Here is a 20,230-nt window from a genome sequence, read left to right as displayed (position 1 = left end):
TCTTTCCAACGCCCGTCGACCAGCGAGGCTTGTGGTCCTGTGTCTCCACCACTTCTTCTCCTGAGGAATCTGGCCTCTCGGATCCCAACATATGGCAAGGTTCCAGCTGGGTCAGTGGCTCTCTTTCCAGGGAGTTTTTCCCCTCTCTTGCTCCATTGTCTGACATGGTAAATTTTTGCAAAATCCCCCGGCAAGGGTCTCCCTTCCAGGTGGATTAATTTTGCAAGTCCTGTCTAATGTAAGGACCCACCCCACTTTGCATCTTAAGAAGACAGAACTCTTGGAATAATTCTTCCAACAGGAATCCTTTATTAAGAGAAAATGGTTGCAGGCATGCTAGACAGGACTTGGGGTCCAAGCTCTCCCATTCAAGGTTTTAAGGGGTTCCCCAGTAGTCCCACCCAATCAACCCCCCTTCCAGTGATAGTTTCAAGTATCACAATTCCACTCCCTTTCTTCTTTCTTCCGTCTGGATGGAGACTTCAGATAACTACATGAAAGGCAACTTCCCTCCTTTGGTATGTTAACGCTTCGAGGTTACAATAAACACACATTCAGCATTCAGCTCTTTGAAGTGTAAAGAAGGAAGTGAGGGCCATAAAGCCCCTTTGTTCTCCCCCTTCTCTCCCTCTTATGGCAGAATCCAGAGAAGGCAGAATTGGGAGTTTCTATATTTGATAATTTAAAGATGAAATATAATTGGATTCTGACAGCTGGATTTTTTAATTTTTTTTTTTTTTTAGCAAAACTTGCAGGATTGCTTATAGTGTGCAAACGGGAGTCGGCAAATAAAATTGCTTAGTGCTTCTGTGAAGAGGTATAATCATGCCATTCCATTCCCCCATGCCACTTCTAGGTTTTCTATATCCCTCTCCCCTTTTCCAAAATCCTGTGCTCAACAAATATCCCCTATTGCTTCACCAACTTTTATTAAAAAAAACAAAACGGGGAAACTCTGCAGGAGACAAGCGCCAAACTAGAATGGGGATGCTGCTATGATATCAAGTAGCAGTTCCAAAGGACTGAGACATATTGATAAATTCTCCTACTTTTTACCTCCACTCTGAACTTCAATCTAAAGGAAGATGGGGGGGAGGGGTTTGCTGGAATAATTTTGCCTTCAAGCACAGTGCAAACACAGCCCTATGGCCTGAAGCATTGCTCTTCAGTAGGGCTTTAAAGTATTTCTGTTTTGCTCATGTCCTAAACGCTCAGTAAACAGAAAAACCTTTTTTTGATCCAGCAACCTATTGCCTGCAATGGCTAATATCCAGAAAGTGCACAAGCAGAATATTGCAGATTTATACATCACTTTAAACACCTGGGAATTTTTGATCTTTTAGAGTTGAATGTAGCTAAATTTTGTTATACTACCTAAAATATTAGGCAGACTTTATATCCTACCACCAATTTTAATATTTTATCGTATTCTGTTTTTACTTTATTGTTAATGTGTTTTTGTTGCATAAAGTGTTTTTATTTTGGTCAGTGACCATAATAAAAATATTCTATTGTATTCACTTTAGGAGATTTATACATTCTTTCAGTAATCTTTTAATTTGGTAAGCATGTAATCAAAGAACAGAATAACTGACAGAACAGCTTAAATATATTTACCTAATTAAGAATGTACTTCCTATATTATTTTTTAATGCAGTACAAAGGCAAAGTTTAGTAATAAGCAAACATTTGCAGCAATTAAATTTCTTTAAAAAGGAGGGGGGTGGATTGCTGATTAGAAAAAAATGCCATAATTCCAAATTATTGTCTAGTGTTCTTTAAAGTGTGGTAAAATACATTGAAAGATTCACAGCTTGCACTCTTGAACTAATTTGCATAACTGCAGGCAGGGGACAAAGTATGACAAGTGTCTAATGACATCATCATATCAAAATCACAATTTGTTACTTGCCTCAAACAATGTGACACAAGAACAAAATGTGGGCAACTGCAGGATGATGCCAGTGCACACATGTCATCATTTTGGCCTCATTGTGGTTTATTATAGCTATCTATGCAATTTGTGGGGGCAGGAGGGTTCAACTACAATAAGCAGATGAGGGATGAGATAATTAGGACAAGAATCAGCAAGCAGAAAAGCATCACGACTATATTATAGTGATCAGAAGGCAACAGGTGAAAGCAGAGAGAAGAGAGCTGACAATAAGCCAAGCTACTTTCCAGAAGGAATCACGTTCCCACAATTGAGAATAAGCTCAAGATTGCCATTTCTGCCCCATGTTCAAAACTGAGCAGAGAAATGTGAATCCATGTCTGATGTAAACACATTAAATTTTGTGGTTCCATAAGAGCCCATGTGTCAATTTTAAATACCTGTAAGACAACCTGAATAAACCTAAACCTCCATTTTGCAGAATTTAGATCATATGGATAGACCTGAGGTTTTTTTTCCAGCAGGGAAATGTAATCTAGTGGCTCTTCTTTGGGGTGAACTCATTCTTCTTAGTGCCACACTACCCGGGGCCAATTAGAAACATGCTGCCCTAGCCCTAGACTAAAGCAGACTTTCAGCAGATAATCATCAGGAAAGAGCTTAGGAGTTATTATGTTCCCCCCACTGAATATTCATACCAGATATTCCTTTCTGGTCTAACACAATTAAGCCAGTTGCAAATCTGGCCCAGGTTATACTAGAAAGAAAAAATAACTTTCACTGAAATCATAAACCCAAAAACAAACGAAGAAAACTTGAAACTAGAGTAAGTCAAGTTTGAAAGTAATCTAATACCTTTTGTATTAGCCCACAATCCAGTATCAGACAAGGAACTAGCCAGGTGGATTCTTATGCAGAAGAAAACTCTTTGTCTCTGCCAACTGAAACACGTAGCACACTAGATGATCACCCCACAAAAATCACAGATAACATGGACACAGTCAAACTGAAATGTATTGCAGGCCATGATCCCCAATTTCAGTCCATGAAACATTGTTATGACTTGCTAGAGTGACCTGGATCTTTCTTTGTTTTCATTTTGGGAGCCTTTAACAAACTAAGTTTCTTGGGTAACTTAGCACTGGCCTTCATTACCACCTCATGCTCAATCTTCTTACGAATGGTAACCTCCAGATTCTACAGAGAGAGGAAGAGAAAAAGGCTCAGTTTATAGAATGATAGTTAGACAACTCATGACAATTAAGCAATAATTGCTTAATCCTGTAAATATTCAAATGTCTTGCTAGATTTATGAACAAAGGTACTTTTCAACTCCCTAAAAACAGGATCTTTTGTGTTATTTGGTTGTCCTTCATAAAATACACATTCAGTCAACACAGAGTAACATTAAAAAAAAAAAAAGGAAAACAGCAACCTGAATCCAAAAATATATATATTTCCAAGGATTTTTCAAAAAGGATTTCTTAACATCAAAAATTTCAGACAAGGAAAGCACCAGGTTATATTCCCTGGGAAGGAAGGTTTGTAGATGATGTACTTGAGTGGACTAACCCTTCAAACATCATCAAATCCAGCTCTGCCATTAGGCAAAGTGAAAGAGTTCTTCATACAGTTGATCTTGAATATTACACAATAGCAATATCTTGTGAAGGCCAGACAAAAGATGCCATTTGGCTTCCGGTACCTATATATTAAGAGGCTAGACTGCACCTATCAGGAGCACCAGCATATATTTTTAACATCTATGCAAGTTACTATGGGAATAGATACTCCTTTTCAGTAGCCATATAGGGTTTTAAAATCTACGTCATCATTTTTAATTGTACTGACAAACAAAAAGACAGTTAATGAAGTTCTATAATTTAGACAAAACATCTTCATAGTCAGTTGTCTAATTAAAAATTCTGCAGCCAAATTTTGTATGTACATGTTTTGAACCCTCTTCCAGGGCTACACTTGCGCAGTAATTATCAGACCATAGATAAATGGCTAAACTATTCAAGTTCAGAAAAGGATACAATTATGAATTATGCCACATCCATAGACTAAAAAACAAACTGTAAAAAACTGTAAAAACAAACTGTGCCATCGAAAGCAATTATTGGTGGGCAATGGGCTGAGAATGAGAGATAGCATACCTTTTTCACTTTCTGTTGCTGGATCACACGGGTTTTCTTGGGTGCAATTACACGACCTGTGAGAGGAACCATATAATTAAATATATATTTTGTTCTTGCATCAATCTCTCATGAAAAAACTACACTAGATTAATTTCTATTACATTTGTTAGATTTCCCCAATAGGGTGCCTTCCAGGTATGGAAGACTTATTTCCCATATTTTGCAGCCTGCATGTTAGCAGTCTGTGAAGGAATCCAACCACATCTGGAAAGCACCAGATTGGGGGAGTGGCTGTTGTTTAGAGTACAATCTGTCCAACACATATTCTTACTGCCACTCTGAAAAAGTTCTTAGCACACTGCGTGCTACTCAACTACTGTTGCTGTTCAAAGTATTTTTAAAAAACCAAATGAATAATTGGAAGTGTGTTTGCAAAGGTTGTGTTTAGAAATCTTCCATAATAGCCCTAAGGATCACGCAAACTTGTACTAAACAAAGTTGGTGTCAATAAAGGACATTTGTAGCTCAGAGTTGAAATAAGGGGTCCTCGGTGCTCTCTGGGCTTGGCTATTTTCTTGCAGACATTTTATTATCCAAACTAGGTAGCATTATCAGTGCTAGTGATGTTAGATTACCACTGATAATGTTACCTAGTTTGGGTAATGAAACCAAGCTCCAAGAGCACCAAGGAACCCTCAAGGCTGGTTTCAAAAATAAAGTAACTGCTAGTGTTGTAAGCAGGCTACTTCTCTGCTTCAGCTCTGTAACACTTTGTTTTTTGTGTTACCCTTAAACAGCTTCAAGCACTGTTTTAGAGCAACTTCTAAGGTAGATGAGGCTCAGAGACAGCAAGTGGACCAAAGACATTCAGGAAGCTTCATAACTGCAGGGATTTGAACCCAGTCCTACCTAAGAATATGAAGCCTGTGGGGTATGTGGATCATCCACAACCTGCCTCAACAAGATGCATCATCTTTGATGCACTAAAACAGTCTTTCTCAAACTGGGCAACTTTAAGAAGCATGGAGCAAGTTCCAGAATTCCCCAGCCAGGCATTCTGGGAGTTGGAAGTCCACACCTCTTAAAGTTGCCCAATTTTGAGAAACACTGTCTTGTTTTTGTCACAAGTTTCACTCCCAAGAAGCACTTCTTAAACGGAAGCTTCAGGGAAGTAAAGAGACTTTCTGAAGATCAGCATAGATAGCTTATAGCTGCAACGAGCTTTCAGGCACTCCCTAAATACTGAGACGACCCCAATGATGACTAGGGTTGTAACTGACCGCTATTCGTCAACCGATTAGGACCGTGATGGTAACACTGCTAACACAAGTTTATTACCACCACTTATCCTACTTATCCACGCCACCCTTATCCTACCTAGATTTTGCTTAACCAGAGCTTATAAGAAACCCGCTCTTCCTACGAACCAAAAGAAAGATGGGTGACTCTCAGCCTGCTTCCTCTTTGTGGACGAAGCCAGGCTAGCGCTACTAGTTCAGCCCCCGGCGCCTTTTCCCAGCTATACCTCCCTTGCGAGGTCCACGGGTAGCGGCCGGCGCCTTCTTCCCCGCAGCGGCCGTCTTGCGCGCCTTGAATTTCTGCTTGCCCTGAGCCATCGATCCCGGAGCTTTCGGCCCGACTCGTCCGCCGCTCCCAGCCGGAACTGCCCAGGCGCTGCTGGGATAGAAAGCGCCGCCGCCGTCAAAGAGCTTAGCAGTTTAGGCGCAGCCACGAAGTTGGGAGCTAAAGCGACGCTGCTTGCATTGATGCATGCAAAAGCATTCGCTTTTTAACTGAAGACTTGGAAGGGATCGATGCCGACGGCAACAAAAGCAGCCATTAATGGGCCACAATTATCAACCATTTGTTCGTGGCTAACCCACAGGGGTTATATATAGGAAGACAACAGTTCGATTGTGGGAGACGTGATTTGCTTCTTTTCCCAAAAGTGTTGCGTTATACCTCGTAGCTAAATAACCACGTTACAACACTTGTTATTTTAATTTCCTTGGCCTTGTCAGTTCGCCCGGAGAATCGGCAGGTTTGTTTTTTACATGAATTGAGTTTCATTTCTGGGCAGCCTCTTTGTTTTCTAGCTGGAAAGCTTTGTCACAGCACCATTGGATTTACGCCCTTTGGCAAGGATGAAATAATAGTGTCAACACGAATTAGCATTGCTATTTGTGAAAGTTCTTATTTTCTGGTCTGACGTGATTAATTCCATGTCTGTACTAACTTATTCTCATCCAGCAACAGCAAGTGCCTCAGTTCTCTCATCCTCTTAGAGATAGCTCTTGCAGCAGTGCAGAACTGTTTGCTGATCAAGAAGAAAAAAAAAATCCCTCAAGGCAAGCAGACAAAATCAGATTTATATCATTTATGTAAAATAATCAAGTGGTTTATAATTAAAGCAAAATGCTACTAAGAATGCAGGTGTAACACTTCCAACGTTCAAAGTTTAATGAAAAGGTCAAACACTTCCCCCACCTCTTGACTTTATGAGAATTCAGACTGATTGGACAGAGGATGCACCAGCAGTTCCATTAAAAAAAAATGCTATTGGTATCTCCTATAATTTTAAGTATGTTTTCCAGTGAACGAGGCTTCTTTGCTCAGCTTAAGATCAATTGAAGATGTTAGTGTGATAATCCTGATTAATGATTCCTATGCCCATAACAGGCATGTGATAGAGAATTGTTTGACATAGTTTTTCTTTGTTCTGTCACAGAGCATCTGCCAAGATCCAGTTATCAGACTTAGGCAATACCTTATCTGACTGACCATTAAACCATCCTTGTCAGAATTGCAGTCTTAGTTATGTTCAGTACTGTATTTGGCTCTTATGAAGCTTGAATAGGAACATCAGAATTGTTCTTTCAGATCAGGAGTCTGGCAGGCCTTTTCTGACTTAACACATTTTCCTGAATTGCAGTTCATTTCATCAGATGAAACTTACTAACAGGCTCTCCTACTATCTCTTTCAGATCAAAATTGCTGTAATCCCTGACCGAATTGAAAACGTCCTTAGGTGAACTGTAAGTGCTTATTTACAATCAATTTCTTCAAAAAACTTGGGGGAGGCTGGCCCTTATAGATCCACAAGTGTTTTTTTTCTATTTGCTTAGAGTTTAGCAGGCTGCTTTCTTTGGATTTGATTGAAAAATATGAATAGTTTTTATAATAAAAATATTTTATGATAAAAATGTAAATCAAATAACTATTTATTCTTAGAAAGCTGCTATAACTTCAGAATGTTTTTTACTTGTTTCCAAATAGCAGTCAATCTGGATCAGTGAGGTGGTATCTGTACTATACGAGAAGTTTTTAACTATGGTTCATAAACAATATCTCAACTGAAGTCAACACCTGGTTGGTTTGCTAGGCTGAACAGCTAAACAGGGTCTAGCTTGATTAGTACATGAATGGGAATTCTCTGACATATCTCAGACACACCAGAAGGGGAACACTTCCATATTCCTGCTAGAAAAAACACATGTTCATTAAGTTACTAGTACAACTCAGCTGCAGAAGGCTGTTCTTTACAAATATGATTATGCTAAAACCAAATAAGCTTGCTTTGTGAACCCAATTAGGTCCCTTCCAGCTCTATTCTGATTCAGGTGATTCAATTAAACAATTATGTGAAATTTTTAATATGGTAAATATCAATATAACCCGAACAAAAGCTGGGAGCAAAGAAGTTCAAGAAACACTAAGCTAGACCAGGGGTAGGCAACCCAAAACACTTAAAGAGCCACTTGGACCCGTTTCCCACCAAAAACAAAACACTGGGAGCCGCAAAACCATTTTGATATCTAAAATGAAGATAACACTGCATATATTTTTTACCTTTATTATAGGTGTGTGTGTGTTTGTGTGTGTGTGTTTGTGTGTGTGTGTTTGTATATATGTATATGTATGTATGTATATATATATATATACACACACACACATACACACACAGGTAAAAAAAGGATATATGCAATGTTATCTTCATTTTAGATGTCAAAAGGGTCTCTCTGTCTCTCTCCCTCCCTCCCTCTCTCTGCCCTTGGTCTGCCTGCCACTCCTCTTCCCCCGCTCTCTCTCTTTCCTCTCTCTCTCTCTCTCTCCCTCTCTCTCTCTTTCTCCCCCCCTCTCCTATCTGCTGCTCACCTGACAAGCTTCAAGCTGTTGTCCAACAAGATAAGGGGATAGACAACCTCGTCTCTTTTATGACTCACGGACTTCAACTCCCAGAATTCCTGAGTCAGCCTAGCTGGGCTAGCTAGCTCTCTCCTGCCCTTCCTGCTTCCTGCAGAGACGCAGCAAAGGGAGGAGCTCCGCCCAGTAAGCTTTTCAGCTCCTCGGAAAACACTGTGAGTCCACTCTCTTTTACATACACACACACACAAAAAAAACACAAACACACACACACACACACACACAGAGAGAGAGAGAGAGAGAAGCAGGGAAGCACAATTCCTCTCTCTGTCTCTGTCTCTCTCTGCAAAGGCAGAGGAGGCTGGGAGCCGCAGGGGAAGGCTCAAAGAGCCGCATGCGGCTCCGGAGCCGCAGGTTGCAGACCTGTGAGCTAGACGATCCTTCATTTTATCTTTCTTTCCCCCTTCCTGGCACACACAGCTCCTATAATTAATAGCATATAACTGCTCTATTCTGGGCATAACTAAAAAAGAAAGGCTAAGGAGATAGCAGTTTATTTTATGATACTTGGGACAAAACAGTGGGCTTATGTTTAATTGGGGAACAAGTGCAGATGATATAAGAAAAGACAGCAAAATTTGTGCACTCTTCTCTCTCTTTTTCACAGACGCATAGACATTTCTATTCACGTATTCCAACTGCTTCATGTACCATCTGCAAAGAGTACTTTTGTTTGTTTGGAGGGAAAAAAAGACACTGATTTGCACACCATTTCCGGCCATATTTTCTCTCTACCCATAAACTCAGTTCAAAGTTCAGCTTCTGAACCAGATGCAGAGTCTGAATAATCTGCAACCAGAGAAGCAGCAAAACTAGAGGGAGGGCTTCCCTCAGCCTTTTGGGAGTCTCCTGAAGGCCTAGTGGAAGAGTCAAGGAGCATTTCACTTGCTCCACTGTCCCGCCTGTTGACTTGTGCTGGGGCATCAGAGATGTTGCTCTCCCCTTCACTGGAAACTTGCTTGGTATCCTTGGATTTCCGACACACAACACCCAGGGACTTGTTAGATGGAGATTTCCCAACAAATGCCAACTTTTTCAGGGTGTCATTGGTTTTGGGACTTGAGAACCATGGGCGATCCACAATCTCATTGCGTTTTTGTTTCTGTTTGTCTTCATAGGCTGAAAAAGGAAGAAGCAAGCATGCTACAATGACAAAAAATAGGACTAACTAGAGTTCTAGTTATGAAACTCAGCTCACTCTATTAGTAACATATTTCTGTATTTGGGCTATAGGGTGACCAGTTTTCCACCTCTATAGGAAAAGTCCTAAAAATAATCACTGCATGCAGGAAGATGACAGAAATTCAGCAATTACTAAAAAATGTACATTCATGGCAGCAAAGGTGTGGAATCAATTTACTACCAAAATATATAGTATATCTCAGTGGTGGCGAACCTATGGCACACATGCCAGAGGCGGCACTCAGAGCCCTCTCTGTGGGCATGCGCGCCATGCCCCCAAGATGGCAACCGTCCCTCTTCAACCAGCTGCCCACTAACTCGCCGAGGTCCCACGTGGCCAGATGCATCCCAGCACAGCTGGTTTCCCTCCCCCTGGTCCCATCCCTCCTGCCCTCACATGCTCTTCTTTTCCCGGGCATGACACACTGCATCGCCTCCTCAGCTATTGGCTGGCCATCCAGCTCAGAGGCAGCTTCTCTGAACTGATGGCGGTGGGCTGCGGAGCCCCAGAGTGCGCCAGTCGAGGGGCTGGCAGGCTGTGGCTGCTGACGGACACTACCGGCCCCCATGCGCTCGTTGGCCTCTGTGTGCGAGGGCCAACAGTGTTAGGCAGCAGCCGCCCCTGCCCCTGCCTCGCCTTGCCCTGCGACAATGGCACCCCCGCCCTGCCTCGCCTTATCCTGCAGGACAAGCCTCCTGCCCACCACCCCACCTGCCAGAGACCCCCTGGATCTCCCCCAACCCTTCCCAGCCCCCACAGGCGTACCTCCCCATGAGCAACATCAAGGTGACCATGCCCAACTGGCACCCGGCGATAAATAAGTGGGTTTTGGGTTGCAGTTTGGGCACTCAGTCTCTAAAAGGTTCGCCATCACTGGTATATCTTGTTAAAATTAGTATTTATTTTACCCTTATATAATAAAGGAGATTAAGAAGCACTGTTTGGGAAGTGGGAGCCGCAATCCAAACCCACCTCTTAAAAACAACTCCATCTATAGTGCAGCCAACAAAATGTGACACTTTTATCAAGGATGCATTCTTGTATGAGGAAGTCCCATCCTTGAGCCCCACACCCTTCCCCCTGCAAAGACCCCTTTACGTACAGTCAAGGCTCTGGTACTTGAGGAGCGCTGCCAGATGCCGATCTTCTTCAGCTTCCTGCACAAGTGGGATGCTTAGGTTTGCTCTTGCCTGTAAAGCAAGGTCTTTTTTCTCTTCTTCTTGCAGAACTTTCTTCTCTTCCTATGAGAAGGGAAAGGAGAAAGAAGCAGCATGACACACGAGGCACACCCAGCATGGCCATGAAGCTGGAGCAAGGAAAAATAAAGCATCGGACAAAGAGAAAATACGTTTGAAAATACGTTTGAAAAATACAGGAGAAAAAGTGACACCTTTTTAAATACTAGCTATCCCGAAGAAACTTAAGAAACATAAAATAAGAACAAGTCCAGAGTTTTAATCTAAGATTTCCCTTTTCAGGCTTTTGCTTGGTTATCTGTAGTTATTACATTATGACTTCCTATATAAAAGTTGGTTGTTATATAAACGGCTTATGTAATAGAATAGTATAGCATAAAATCCCGCTATCCTGAATTTGAAAATACTTGTATTACAAATGAAGAAAAAAAATAGAAAATAAAAATGTGGAGTTTTCTTTAAAGAAACAGGATAGACACAGTGAGGGAAAAAATTATTTGATCCCCTGCTGATTTTGTACGTTTGCCCACGTACATTTGATCAGTCTATAATTTTAATGGTAGGTTTATTTTAACAGTGAGAGACAGAATAACAACAAAATCCAGAAAAACACATTTCAAAAATATTTTGTCCCTCACTGTAAAATGGAAGAATGGGAGGAGAGCAAATATGTATACAGAAACAATTCTTTTTTTAAAAAATGAGATATACAATCATAATGGGAAATGACAACGACAAAAAGTTTATCATATTTTTTAAAAGAAAAATGTATTATAACTTGAAATGCAATTGCAGTTCTTTTATTCTGTTCTCATTTGCTGAACTTTAGAAACATCATTCTAGGAATATTCAAAGTAATCCTTCTCCCTTCCTCTATTGCAGACATGTCAAACTCACGACGTCATGTGATGTCACGCAACATATCGGGCCGGTTTTGCCATTGCCGGCAATGGGGTGGGCGCGGCTTCTGGATGATGCGTCCGGCCCGCGGGCTGGCAGTTTGACACCCCTGCCTATTGCATCTTCCCATCATTTACCCTGAATTTCCGACGAAGAAGGCTGTTGATCGCGAAATCATCCTTCCAGGCACTTTGAGCCTCCTGAATATTCTGGAGGGTAGGGAGAGCTCGCTGAAGCTTGCTCTGATCCTGTGTGCCGTGCTCCAATCGATACATAGCATCTGTCTCCAGCTTCTGCTTCTCCTCGTGGGCTAAGAATCAGACACACACATCAAGCCAGGCCCAGCTGAAGGAATGCTCAAGGATGCTACTGGTCCCAAAACTTACCTGTGGCCACTACTTGTTCACTAGCTTCAGCATCCCAGCGCTCTTCCTTGCGCCGGGCACCACTGACAATGACATAGTCACAACTGGCAGGATCGGTCTGCATCTCAATGTAGTTGGGGCAAAGGTGGCACTTCATACGGAACCTATAAAGCCAAATGCAGTGCAGCAAGGAAGGGTAGAAGGACATCAGATCTATGTACGCCAGAAACCCCAAAAGCCACCCTCCTGCCTTCACGCCAAATATCTTTCTTTTCTCATGCAAGCCCAATGACCCAAGAAGATCTGTCTTTGTTCTGGATTACTGACCACTCGAGCTAAAAGAATTCAGCAGCCATAATTCAACTTTTTAAGAAATTGTGGGTTTAGGAATGGCCTAAAAGTACACTCCAGCAGTACCATGTGACATTTTAGTTACTAGATGGAGACTGAGTAAACTGGGATGCAGCTTTGCGCTTCTTGTATGTTTAATAGATGTGGATTTATGTATCACAAAGCAAATCATGCAGAGTGGCATAAATTGGCTAAGTGATAAGAATTTGCCCTTTCTTGGATTATCATTGGGAAAGTTAAGTGAGAAATCCCAGAAGAGAATAATATAGCCTGATCAGCAGTCTTTTCCATCTGCTGGACTGATCCTTTCCTACTGCCCATTAGGGCACTATCCATGAACTGACCAAAGACAATAGTCTCTTCTGTCTTCAAGCACCCACCTGAAAATAGGAGTGGTGTAATAATTACCGACCTTCTTCTTCTCCGCATTATAGCGAACACCTGCAGAAAGAAGGTGAAGAAAGGACATTTCACCTTTGTACAAGATATTGTACAATGCCACAAACTCATCTTAGAAACCTGCAGTTACTCACAAATCATCATTGGATGTGTTTTAAACCACCATATCTACTCTTTAAAACATTCCATCATAGCAGGCCTTTAGGACCTCTATCTTACACCTAAGAACAAGTCCAGTTTCCTTAAATTTGGAAACATGCTGATAGGTCAGACTATAACCCCCAAGATCCTGAGCTAGCAGGCCTCATTCCATGTGGTCCAGAGGATATAGGAAGAGCAAGTTTGGCCAGAACAAGTTTCAGGGAAGCTAAGTCCACCAACTGAGAACTGAGTTCAGATCTCCAAACCCTTGAATTCTATTCTTCCTGTTCTAACATTTTACATTTAGTGTCATGATTATTACTGCTTTCTTATTACATAAGCTGGAATGTTACCCAATTCACTCTACGTTAATAGCCGAACTTGGGGGTTTTTTTTCAATTTCTTTTCGAAGTAATAATTGAAAAGGGATATGCATTTATTTGAATAATATCAATCAAATCTATCAGCTGAAATGCTGATAAAAAGAGAGGCTTTAGTGAGTATAAAGTATTTTCATCAGTTTTGGTAAATGGGCTAAAAGGTTTTTAGGAAAGTTTATCCAAGAAGATCAATGTGGATTTTGCCTAAAAGGCAGTAAAAAGATAATGTGGGAACTGTGTTGGATGTAACAGAATATATATAACAGAATGATGAAAAACAAACAGCATTAATTTTTTTAGATGCTTTTGACAATTCAAATTGGTCCTTCTTGTTTAAAGTCCTGGAAGAATTAGACTATGGTAAGAATGTTCTTCATGGAATTAAATCGATATGTACAGTACATCCCCCAAAAGCCTGAATTATAGTTAATGGTGATTTGACTAAACCATGTGATATTCAGAAAGGGACAAGATAAGATCTGTGCCTTTTGTTGTTTACTTTGGTTTTTCAAGTTTTGAATAGAGACATTAGACAAGATGAGGGATTAATAGGCCTAAAAATTAAAAAAACGAGTTTTTAAAATTGAGAGCTTTTACTGATAATTTGGTTTTGATTTTACAGGCCCCTATGAAAGGGATCAAATCTTTGATGGAAAAATGGAAAGATTTTGGTGTGGTAGCAGGTTTTAAGATTAATAACCAGAAAACAAAGATATTTGTTAAAAATATGACACTACACGATCAAGATGTTTTGATGAAAAAAATCTGGTTTTAAAATTGAGAAAAAAGTTAAATATTTGGGGGTTAGTTTCACTAATATGAATTGTATGTTGTTTTAAAGTAATTATGTTAAGATTCGGAACAAAATTAAAGAGATATGCTGAGATGGGAAAATTACAATTGTCATTGTTGGAAAGTTTTTCTGTTAAACTGAAAGTTTTACCTAGAATATTTTTCTTTTTATTTCAGATGGTATCTATATTGATAACTGATTGTACCATTTAAGCAATGGAGAAAAAAGGTATTTCCAAATTTATTTGGCAAGGCAAGAAACCAAGAATTAAATATAAATTCCTGCAGGATGCTAAAGAAAGAGGGAGCCTAGGATTATCATATCTGAAATTATATGTAAGCTTGTTGTTTAGTTTGGATGAAAGAGTAGGTGACTTTAAGAAGTAAAAGGTTATTGGAATTGGAAGGGTATGATTTAATATTTGGATGACAAAGCTTTGTGGTACGGCAAAGTTAAGGTTAATGTAGATTTTAAAAGTCATTTTATTCAACATCCACATTGAGAATTTGGAATAGATATGAGGCAAAACTGTCATAAAATCTCTTTATAGAAGCCTTTAGAGGGGAAATTAAACAAAAATGGTTAACTTATGCTAACATTGATTTTTTTTATAAAGGAGAGTTTAACTTAAAAATGAGAAAACTTGGGAGCTGGAAACATTTCACATACTATTGGTTTCCTTACACTCAGCTGACTGAAAGATTTAAGTTGGATAAAAAGAATTATGAATTTGAAAAGGGTAAAACTGAATTTGATGTAGAGCTCCGTACAAATGATATTATTACTAGGATATATAAACACTTACTGAAAATGGAAACAGAAGACAAACAAGTTAAAGACTGCATGATAAAAGAAGTAAAAAAAATTCAAATAAAGATGGCTAATGGAAGAGTATGTGGAAGAAAGGGTTGAAATTTACAGTGAATTATAATCTTAAGAAAATGTTTATAAAATTACAGATTGGTGGTACATGACACTGGATAAAGTATCAAAAATCTATAAGGGAATTTCAAATATTTGTTGGAAAACTAATCAAACAGTGGTGTGTGTGTGTGTGTGTGTGTGTCACTTTACATTAACTAAATGGTGGTCACACGGTCAATAGTTTTTTCTCCTGCATGTAACTCCCAATTACTACCTATATGCTAGACTGTTTGTTTGAGGGATATATCAACACTTACCCATCCCAATGTGATTCTGGCAGCCATCACACCAGATATTATAGGGCATCTCAAATCTGGGAAAGAAGTGACATGTTTATGCATGTTGCAGAAACAGCCAAAACTTTATTTAGTGGGAGAACAAGCCCTATCAGAATAGAAAGGGAACAGCTTCCAATGTTCCCTTGCTATGGCTAGGATGTAGTCAGCATTTCTTGACTCCAGCAACCCAAGAGTTCCTGCTCTAAGTACAAATCTAGTTAGGTGACCTTACCTGATGATGAGGATGCCCTGGGAGAGTTTACGAGCTCTTTCCCGCAGTGGATGGCTATTGCGATATTTGTTAAGGGAGCCATGCTACAAGAGAGATAAGGTCAGTGTTAAGTTTCTTGAACACAGATGTTATATTCATGAATCTTTCCACCTATATCTGGTAACAACAAATCTCAGTTTGTTGGCCGTGGTATGAGAACAAAAAACCCCCCCAAAAACGTGGGTTTTTTTTGCTTAACTTCCAACTGGAAACCAACCACATACCTAGATTACTGTTCCTAAATTTCCCAAAGGTGGGTTTTTTTTCTAGTTTGTACTCAAATACTTGAACTGGCTGCCAATTTGGGAAATCTGCATAATCTGATACTTCTACTTTATCTTCCTATAACACTGATGGCTTGGTTACAAAATTTAAGAGAACTCTTTGGAAATACAGTATTTCTATTGCTTTGAGAGATTTTTTTATGCAAAGAAGTATCTAAATGTTTTAAACAAATAAATACTGTTCCCTTCCTAATTTCTTAGCAGGAGCTTTTGAGATAACTCCAGAAGGTCTATGTGGCTCTACACATATTAGCAGAGACTGAAGACCAATCAAAAGATTTGGCCAAAGGTTCTGACAGATCTGTACAATACACATTTGTAAATTTTCCTTCAGCCTTTGTTCATATCTGAAACAAGTGAAAAAAAAATCATTGTTTTTTTCTGATTAACAAGAAGAGATTAGTGTTGCAATTCCAGATACTTCTGAAGGTTACTGAAGTCTTGAACTATTTCAGCCAAACATTTGGTCAGAAAATGCTGCTGCAAGTTCTTTAATCTTCTTGGTGGATGACCTGTGTTAGGAACCTAATGGGGAGAATGCAGCCTTTCTTGTTCCCTTGGACTTCTCAGCTGCTTTCGATAAAATTGATTATGGCACCTTTTTGAACTACTGGCAAGGCTGGACTTTGCGGCACTGTTCTGCAATACATTTGGGTCTTCTTGTCCAGTTCAGTCTAGTACTCTACAGAAAAGTAATGTTTGACACCAGAAGAATACTAAAAGAAATCATCTAGAACTGGAATTGGTGCCATGAATTTGAAGTAATACCCCATAGCTTGTTTGCCCCAGATTCCCACATATTAGTATTAATTTAGGAAAAGAGGCACCGCTATGAGAGGGGAGGTGCTTGGGACTATTAAAGAAATCAGATAGAGAATATCCAATTATCCTGAAATCAAAACCTCTTTAATTACTTGCACTTTGGCTATTTAAGGGACAGATCAGAAGCTGAAACAGATCTGCTGTCACTGGCAAGAAGACATCATATTCTTCCCACTTCCTTGTTGACTGTAAAAGCAAACAAGGGAACTATAAGAAATAGTAGTTGTTCTTCCAAAGAGAAATACAATAGCCTCTGAATCATCGTACACACAAAACCAAAAAAAGCCTGAAAAGCCTGAAATTCCTTTTCCAGTTTACATGGATATTTCAATTATGCAATTATATATAAAAGCAGAGTCCAGAAAGTTTAACCCTTACATTTAATTCTATTTTATCTTATTGAGATGTTGTGACACCATTCAAATACTGACCTTGTATTTTAACTTGTAAGTAAATCATCCAATAGAAAGTTATCCTTCGTAAGCCCTACTTGTTTAATTTTTTGGTTATGACCCAATATCCCAAACTGCTCTCCCCACCCAAATCTTGAACTATATTAACATTCCAGATGGATCTCTTACCTTGGCTGGATCAAAATCAGGTGGGTAATACTTGTTGACTCCTTTCCTTTCCCCCTGTAAGAAACCAAAGGCAAAGCTATGTTGTTTGATAGCAAATTGAGCAATTTGAAGGGCACAAACATTCTCCAGTCTGAGGTAGGTTAACTTATATAAATGGTATCACCACAGATTCAGTCCCCAAACTACCATCAAGTAGGAAGCAGCCCTTTAGTAAGTATTTCTCATTATTTCATTTATATAGTCATTTCATTTATAGACCACAGACTTCTAGGGACTCTTGCAAATTAGCTCATATTTGGCAGCACAGAGCACCATGAGAGCTACCAATGGATTTGTAGGAAAGTCAAATTTCCACAGAGGTCCTTATTGTGAAATAAGATTTCTATGTGGGATTGGATAAATGCTATTGGGTGTAAGCTGTAACTATGTCGCAAAAGCAGTTGAATCAATCCCCATTAGGTTCAAGAATGATGGGAGAGAAATTGCAATTGTGGATTTGATACAAAATCCTGCATCGACTTACCATAGTGCTAGTGATTTAGTCAGGTAAGAGTGATAGTCTAGGAGAAAAACAAGAGAAAGTTATTTATAGGATTCCCTTAAAATAAAATAAAATAAAACATGTAAGCCATAGCCAGCTAGTCTCAGCAAACAACTTGCTTTTGATGCCACAATTCCAATATAGAACATGTAATGAATACATAATACCATGCCTCTGAGCATTGTGAAAAATCCTTTAGTATTGCTTAGCAACAGTCTGCAACAATGAAGCTTTAAAAAAAATGTGGTAGAGGTATCACAAAAACTTAATTCTGGAGCTGAATTAATTCATCTCATTTACAGCCATGGTTTTATTTATTTATTCAATTTGTTTGCCACCCATCTCACCAAGATGCCTCTAAAATGCTAAACGCTGGGAATTAAGTTGACTATCCTTCCCTGTTGTTGGCTTCCAATATTTAAATTACACTGTTTCTTAATATAACTTTCCAAACTATCCATTAAGCAATCATAGGTTAAAAAAACCCCTCAAACCTCCAAGAACAATTCTCCATGACCCTGAACAGAACTACCTTTCAAAGCTTACATCGTTTATGAAGCCTTAGGTTGTATATGTCATCCTACATCAAAATTGAGCATATGACTTCAGTGTATATGTTTACAATACCCATATAACACTCTAGCATACATTTCAACAGGACTAGTGTGTTATAAGGCCACTTCATATGCATGACCTTTGTTACACAAGCAAATAATAGAAATTATGTCCAACATAATTTGTAAGCACCAGGTTGTGAAGGTTGTTCCAATTCCTTCACAATTTCCAAAATGTGGTCACTCATTATAGATGTACACATTAGGATAATACTAGGATTTTATTAGGAAAGGGTTTATAAACAATTTCACAATCAACAAGTTTGGCTGGTGGCTCAAATGCAGCTCCCCTACACCTTTAACTGATGTTTTGAAACACATTGTGTTGTTGTGAATCCTGCCGTATGGAATATTCATCACCACTTACTTCAGGCACTTCAGAAAGGTTGGAATAGAACTCCCAACATCTCCAGTTGGTTGGTAATCAGGGTACTGTAATACAAAGGACGAGGGACATCACTTTGGGAAAAGCTCCTATCTACAGTACACGCCCACGAAGCATTTCCCACAAGCAAAGCACTCCCCCCCCTTCAACAGTCATCAGAAGGCCAGGAAATGAGCAGGAAATGCCCCCAAATGTGGGGTCTACACGCCCAACAATAAAGTGCCGACTGTCCAGGGAAGGATCCTTATTCTGTCCGTCCCGAAAGAATGGGGCGATGGAAGGGGAGGTGCTAAGGCCTGGTCAAGAATGGAGAGGAACTTGTCTGCTTTCTAGCCGAATATGCCCTCACCGGCATAAGGAAGGCAATCCTAAAGGGAAACGGCTGGGTGGGGGTGAAGGGGGCACTGCTCCACTAACCTCCCTGGCCCTTCGTTTGCTCTTCTTGACTCCACCTCTTTCGTATTGCATCATCAAATCGCGACAGAACAGCTTGACTCCTGATATGGCTGCCGGCGCCGGATCCAGTGTCTGTGTGGCTTCTCCTCGCGAGAATAGGTTGTTTCTGCCGGCAAGCGGGCAGACGCTTGGTCTGAGGGGAGGTAGTTCTTTGAATCGTTTGGGCCAGGGGTCCTCAACCTTGGCAACTTTAAGATTTGTGGACTTCAACTCCCAACATTCCTCAGGCAGCAAAGTCCACAAATCTTAAAGGTGCCAAGATTGAGGACCCCAGCTTTGGGCAACAAGGCGGCGACGGGTTCGAAGAGGCTGCCTGGGATTATGGGAATTGTAGTCAAATAACCCGGGAGGAGGAGGAGTTGGGGAAGGCGTACCTTTTGGAAGTACCATAGAGCAATTCGGAACGTTGCTGTCTTCGAATCCGAAACGTTCCTCTGGTTGAGGAACTTTTATTAGACAGATATCTATATTTATAGCTTTAATATCCAATTATATTGATAGCTATCCTCCGGCGTGCATTTCGTTAGGAAATAAGCCCCTATTGAAGGTGCGTTGTTGTGGGTTTCTTTGATGCTTTGGAGTCCTGGCTACTGCCTGGACTAACAGAAAATTATATTTCAGAAGAGGCTTGCCATTGCCTTCTTCCCAGAGCTGAAAGAAAGTGACTGGCCCAAGGTCACTCAACTGGACTTGTACCTAGAACTCGTAGTCTCCCATGTGTCTGGTCTGGTAACTTAGCCACACCAAACTAGCTCTCCGATTGAGTTTAGGGGGGGTCTTTATTCCGACTCAGATTGTCTAAATTCCTAGGCTGCATCAGGCAAGTGGGTTTAGTATTTTTTTTTTAAAATTGGGTATGATAAAATTTATTGAACATATTTTTAAAAACTGTTCAGATAAAGGTTACAAACAACTAAGCCTAATTTTGTTTCCAAGGGGAATTCTTTAAGTAATTAATATTTGATCATTTTTATTCATGTAGAACTGAATATTTTATGAATGATGCACATAAGATTCTTTCCTTTTTTATAAATAGTATTTTTAAAAGTAACTTTGACAGGGAGAACAAAAATTGCTCACTGCTTATCAGTTAGGATTCCCTATACTTTGTGAAAATCATTTCAATAA

The 20,230-nt window shown here is 39.9% G+C and overlaps 2 protein-coding genes and 1 long non-coding RNA gene across 4 annotated transcripts; 1 reads left to right on the top strand and 2 right to left on the bottom strand.

Annotated features, from left to right (window-relative positions):
• Nucleotides 1–726: 726 nt before the first annotated feature.
• CUNH19orf53 (chromosome unknown C19orf53 homolog) lies at nt 727–5,722 on the bottom strand. The gene is made up of 3 exons (XM_039368338.1): nt 5,561–5,722; nt 4,054–4,109; nt 727–3,091 (listed from the first exon to the last, which is right to left on the bottom strand). Exons 1-3 carry the CDS (start codon nt 5,649–5,651, stop codon nt 2,951–2,953), a joined length of 288 nt encoding a protein of 95 aa, XP_039224272.1. The 5' UTR covers nt 5,652–5,722; the 3' UTR covers nt 727–2,950.
• Nucleotides 5,723–5,856: 134 nt separating this feature from the next.
• LOC120319461 lies at nt 5,857–9,735 on the top strand. Its single transcript, XR_005559765.1, has 3 exons — nt 5,857–6,076; nt 7,020–7,070; nt 9,357–9,735. It is a non-coding gene; the product is annotated as an uncharacterized LOC120319461 (long non-coding RNA).
• CCDC130 (coiled-coil domain containing 130) lies at nt 8,717–19,358 on the bottom strand. Of its 2 annotated transcripts, none has more exons than XM_039368336.1 (11): nt 19,064–19,358; nt 18,629–18,693; nt 17,630–17,666; nt 17,107–17,160; nt 15,381–15,463; nt 15,128–15,183; nt 12,614–12,674; nt 11,904–12,046; nt 11,655–11,827; nt 10,524–10,662; nt 8,717–9,357 (listed from the first exon to the last, which is right to left on the bottom strand). In XM_039368336.1, exons 3-11 carry the CDS (start codon nt 17,630–17,632, stop codon nt 8,987–8,989), a joined length of 1,083 nt encoding a protein of 360 aa, XP_039224270.1. In that variant the 5' UTR covers nt 17,633–17,666; nt 18,629–18,693; nt 19,064–19,358; the 3' UTR covers nt 8,717–8,986. The 2 variants fall into 2 exon arrangements, with proteins under 2 accessions (XP_039224270.1, XP_039224271.1); XM_039368337.1 differs by lacking the exon at nt 19,064–19,358 and adding an exon at nt 18,996–19,048 and having other exon boundaries at nt 8,987–9,357.
• Nucleotides 19,359–20,230: the final 872 nt, after the last annotated feature.

Source organism: Crotalus tigris, unplaced genomic scaffold, assembly GCF_016545835.1.
Source record: "Crotalus tigris isolate CLP2741 ecotype Arizona unplaced genomic scaffold, ASM1654583v1 scf7180000020745.601501, whole genome shotgun sequence".
NCBI lineage: Eukaryota > Metazoa > Chordata > Lepidosauria > Squamata > Viperidae > Crotalus > Crotalus tigris.
The sequence above is the reverse complement of the archived record's forward strand: the minus strand, read 5'-3'. Positions and strand labels throughout refer to the sequence as shown.

What these genes read in the sequence shown, in the direction of transcription:
- CUNH19orf53 (XM_039368338.1), bottom strand. Translation starts at nt 5,651, where the DNA reads ATGGCTCAGGGCAAGCAGAAATTCAAGGCGCGCAAGACGGCCGCTGCG. An exon ending in CCGTGGACCTCGCAAGGGAG is followed by an intron (nt 4,110 to 5,560) that starts GTATAGCTGGGA and finishes TTCCTCTCACAG; the next exon opens with GTCGTGTAATTGCACCCAAG. An exon ending in AGCAACAGAAAGTGAAAAAG is followed by an intron (nt 3,092 to 4,053) that starts GTATGCTATCTC and finishes CTCTCTCTGTAG; the next exon opens with AATCTGGAGGTTACCATTCG.
- CCDC130 (XM_039368336.1), bottom strand. An exon ending in TGAACAAGTAGTGGCCACAG is followed by an intron (nt 11,828 to 11,903) that starts GTAAGTTTTGGG and finishes TCTGATTCTTAG; the next exon opens with CCCACGAGGAGAAGCAGAAG. An exon ending in TTCTTCGTCGGAAATTCAGG is followed by an intron (nt 10,663 to 11,654) that starts GTAAATGATGGG and finishes CCCTTCTCATAG; the next exon opens with GAAGAGAAGAAAGTTCTGCA.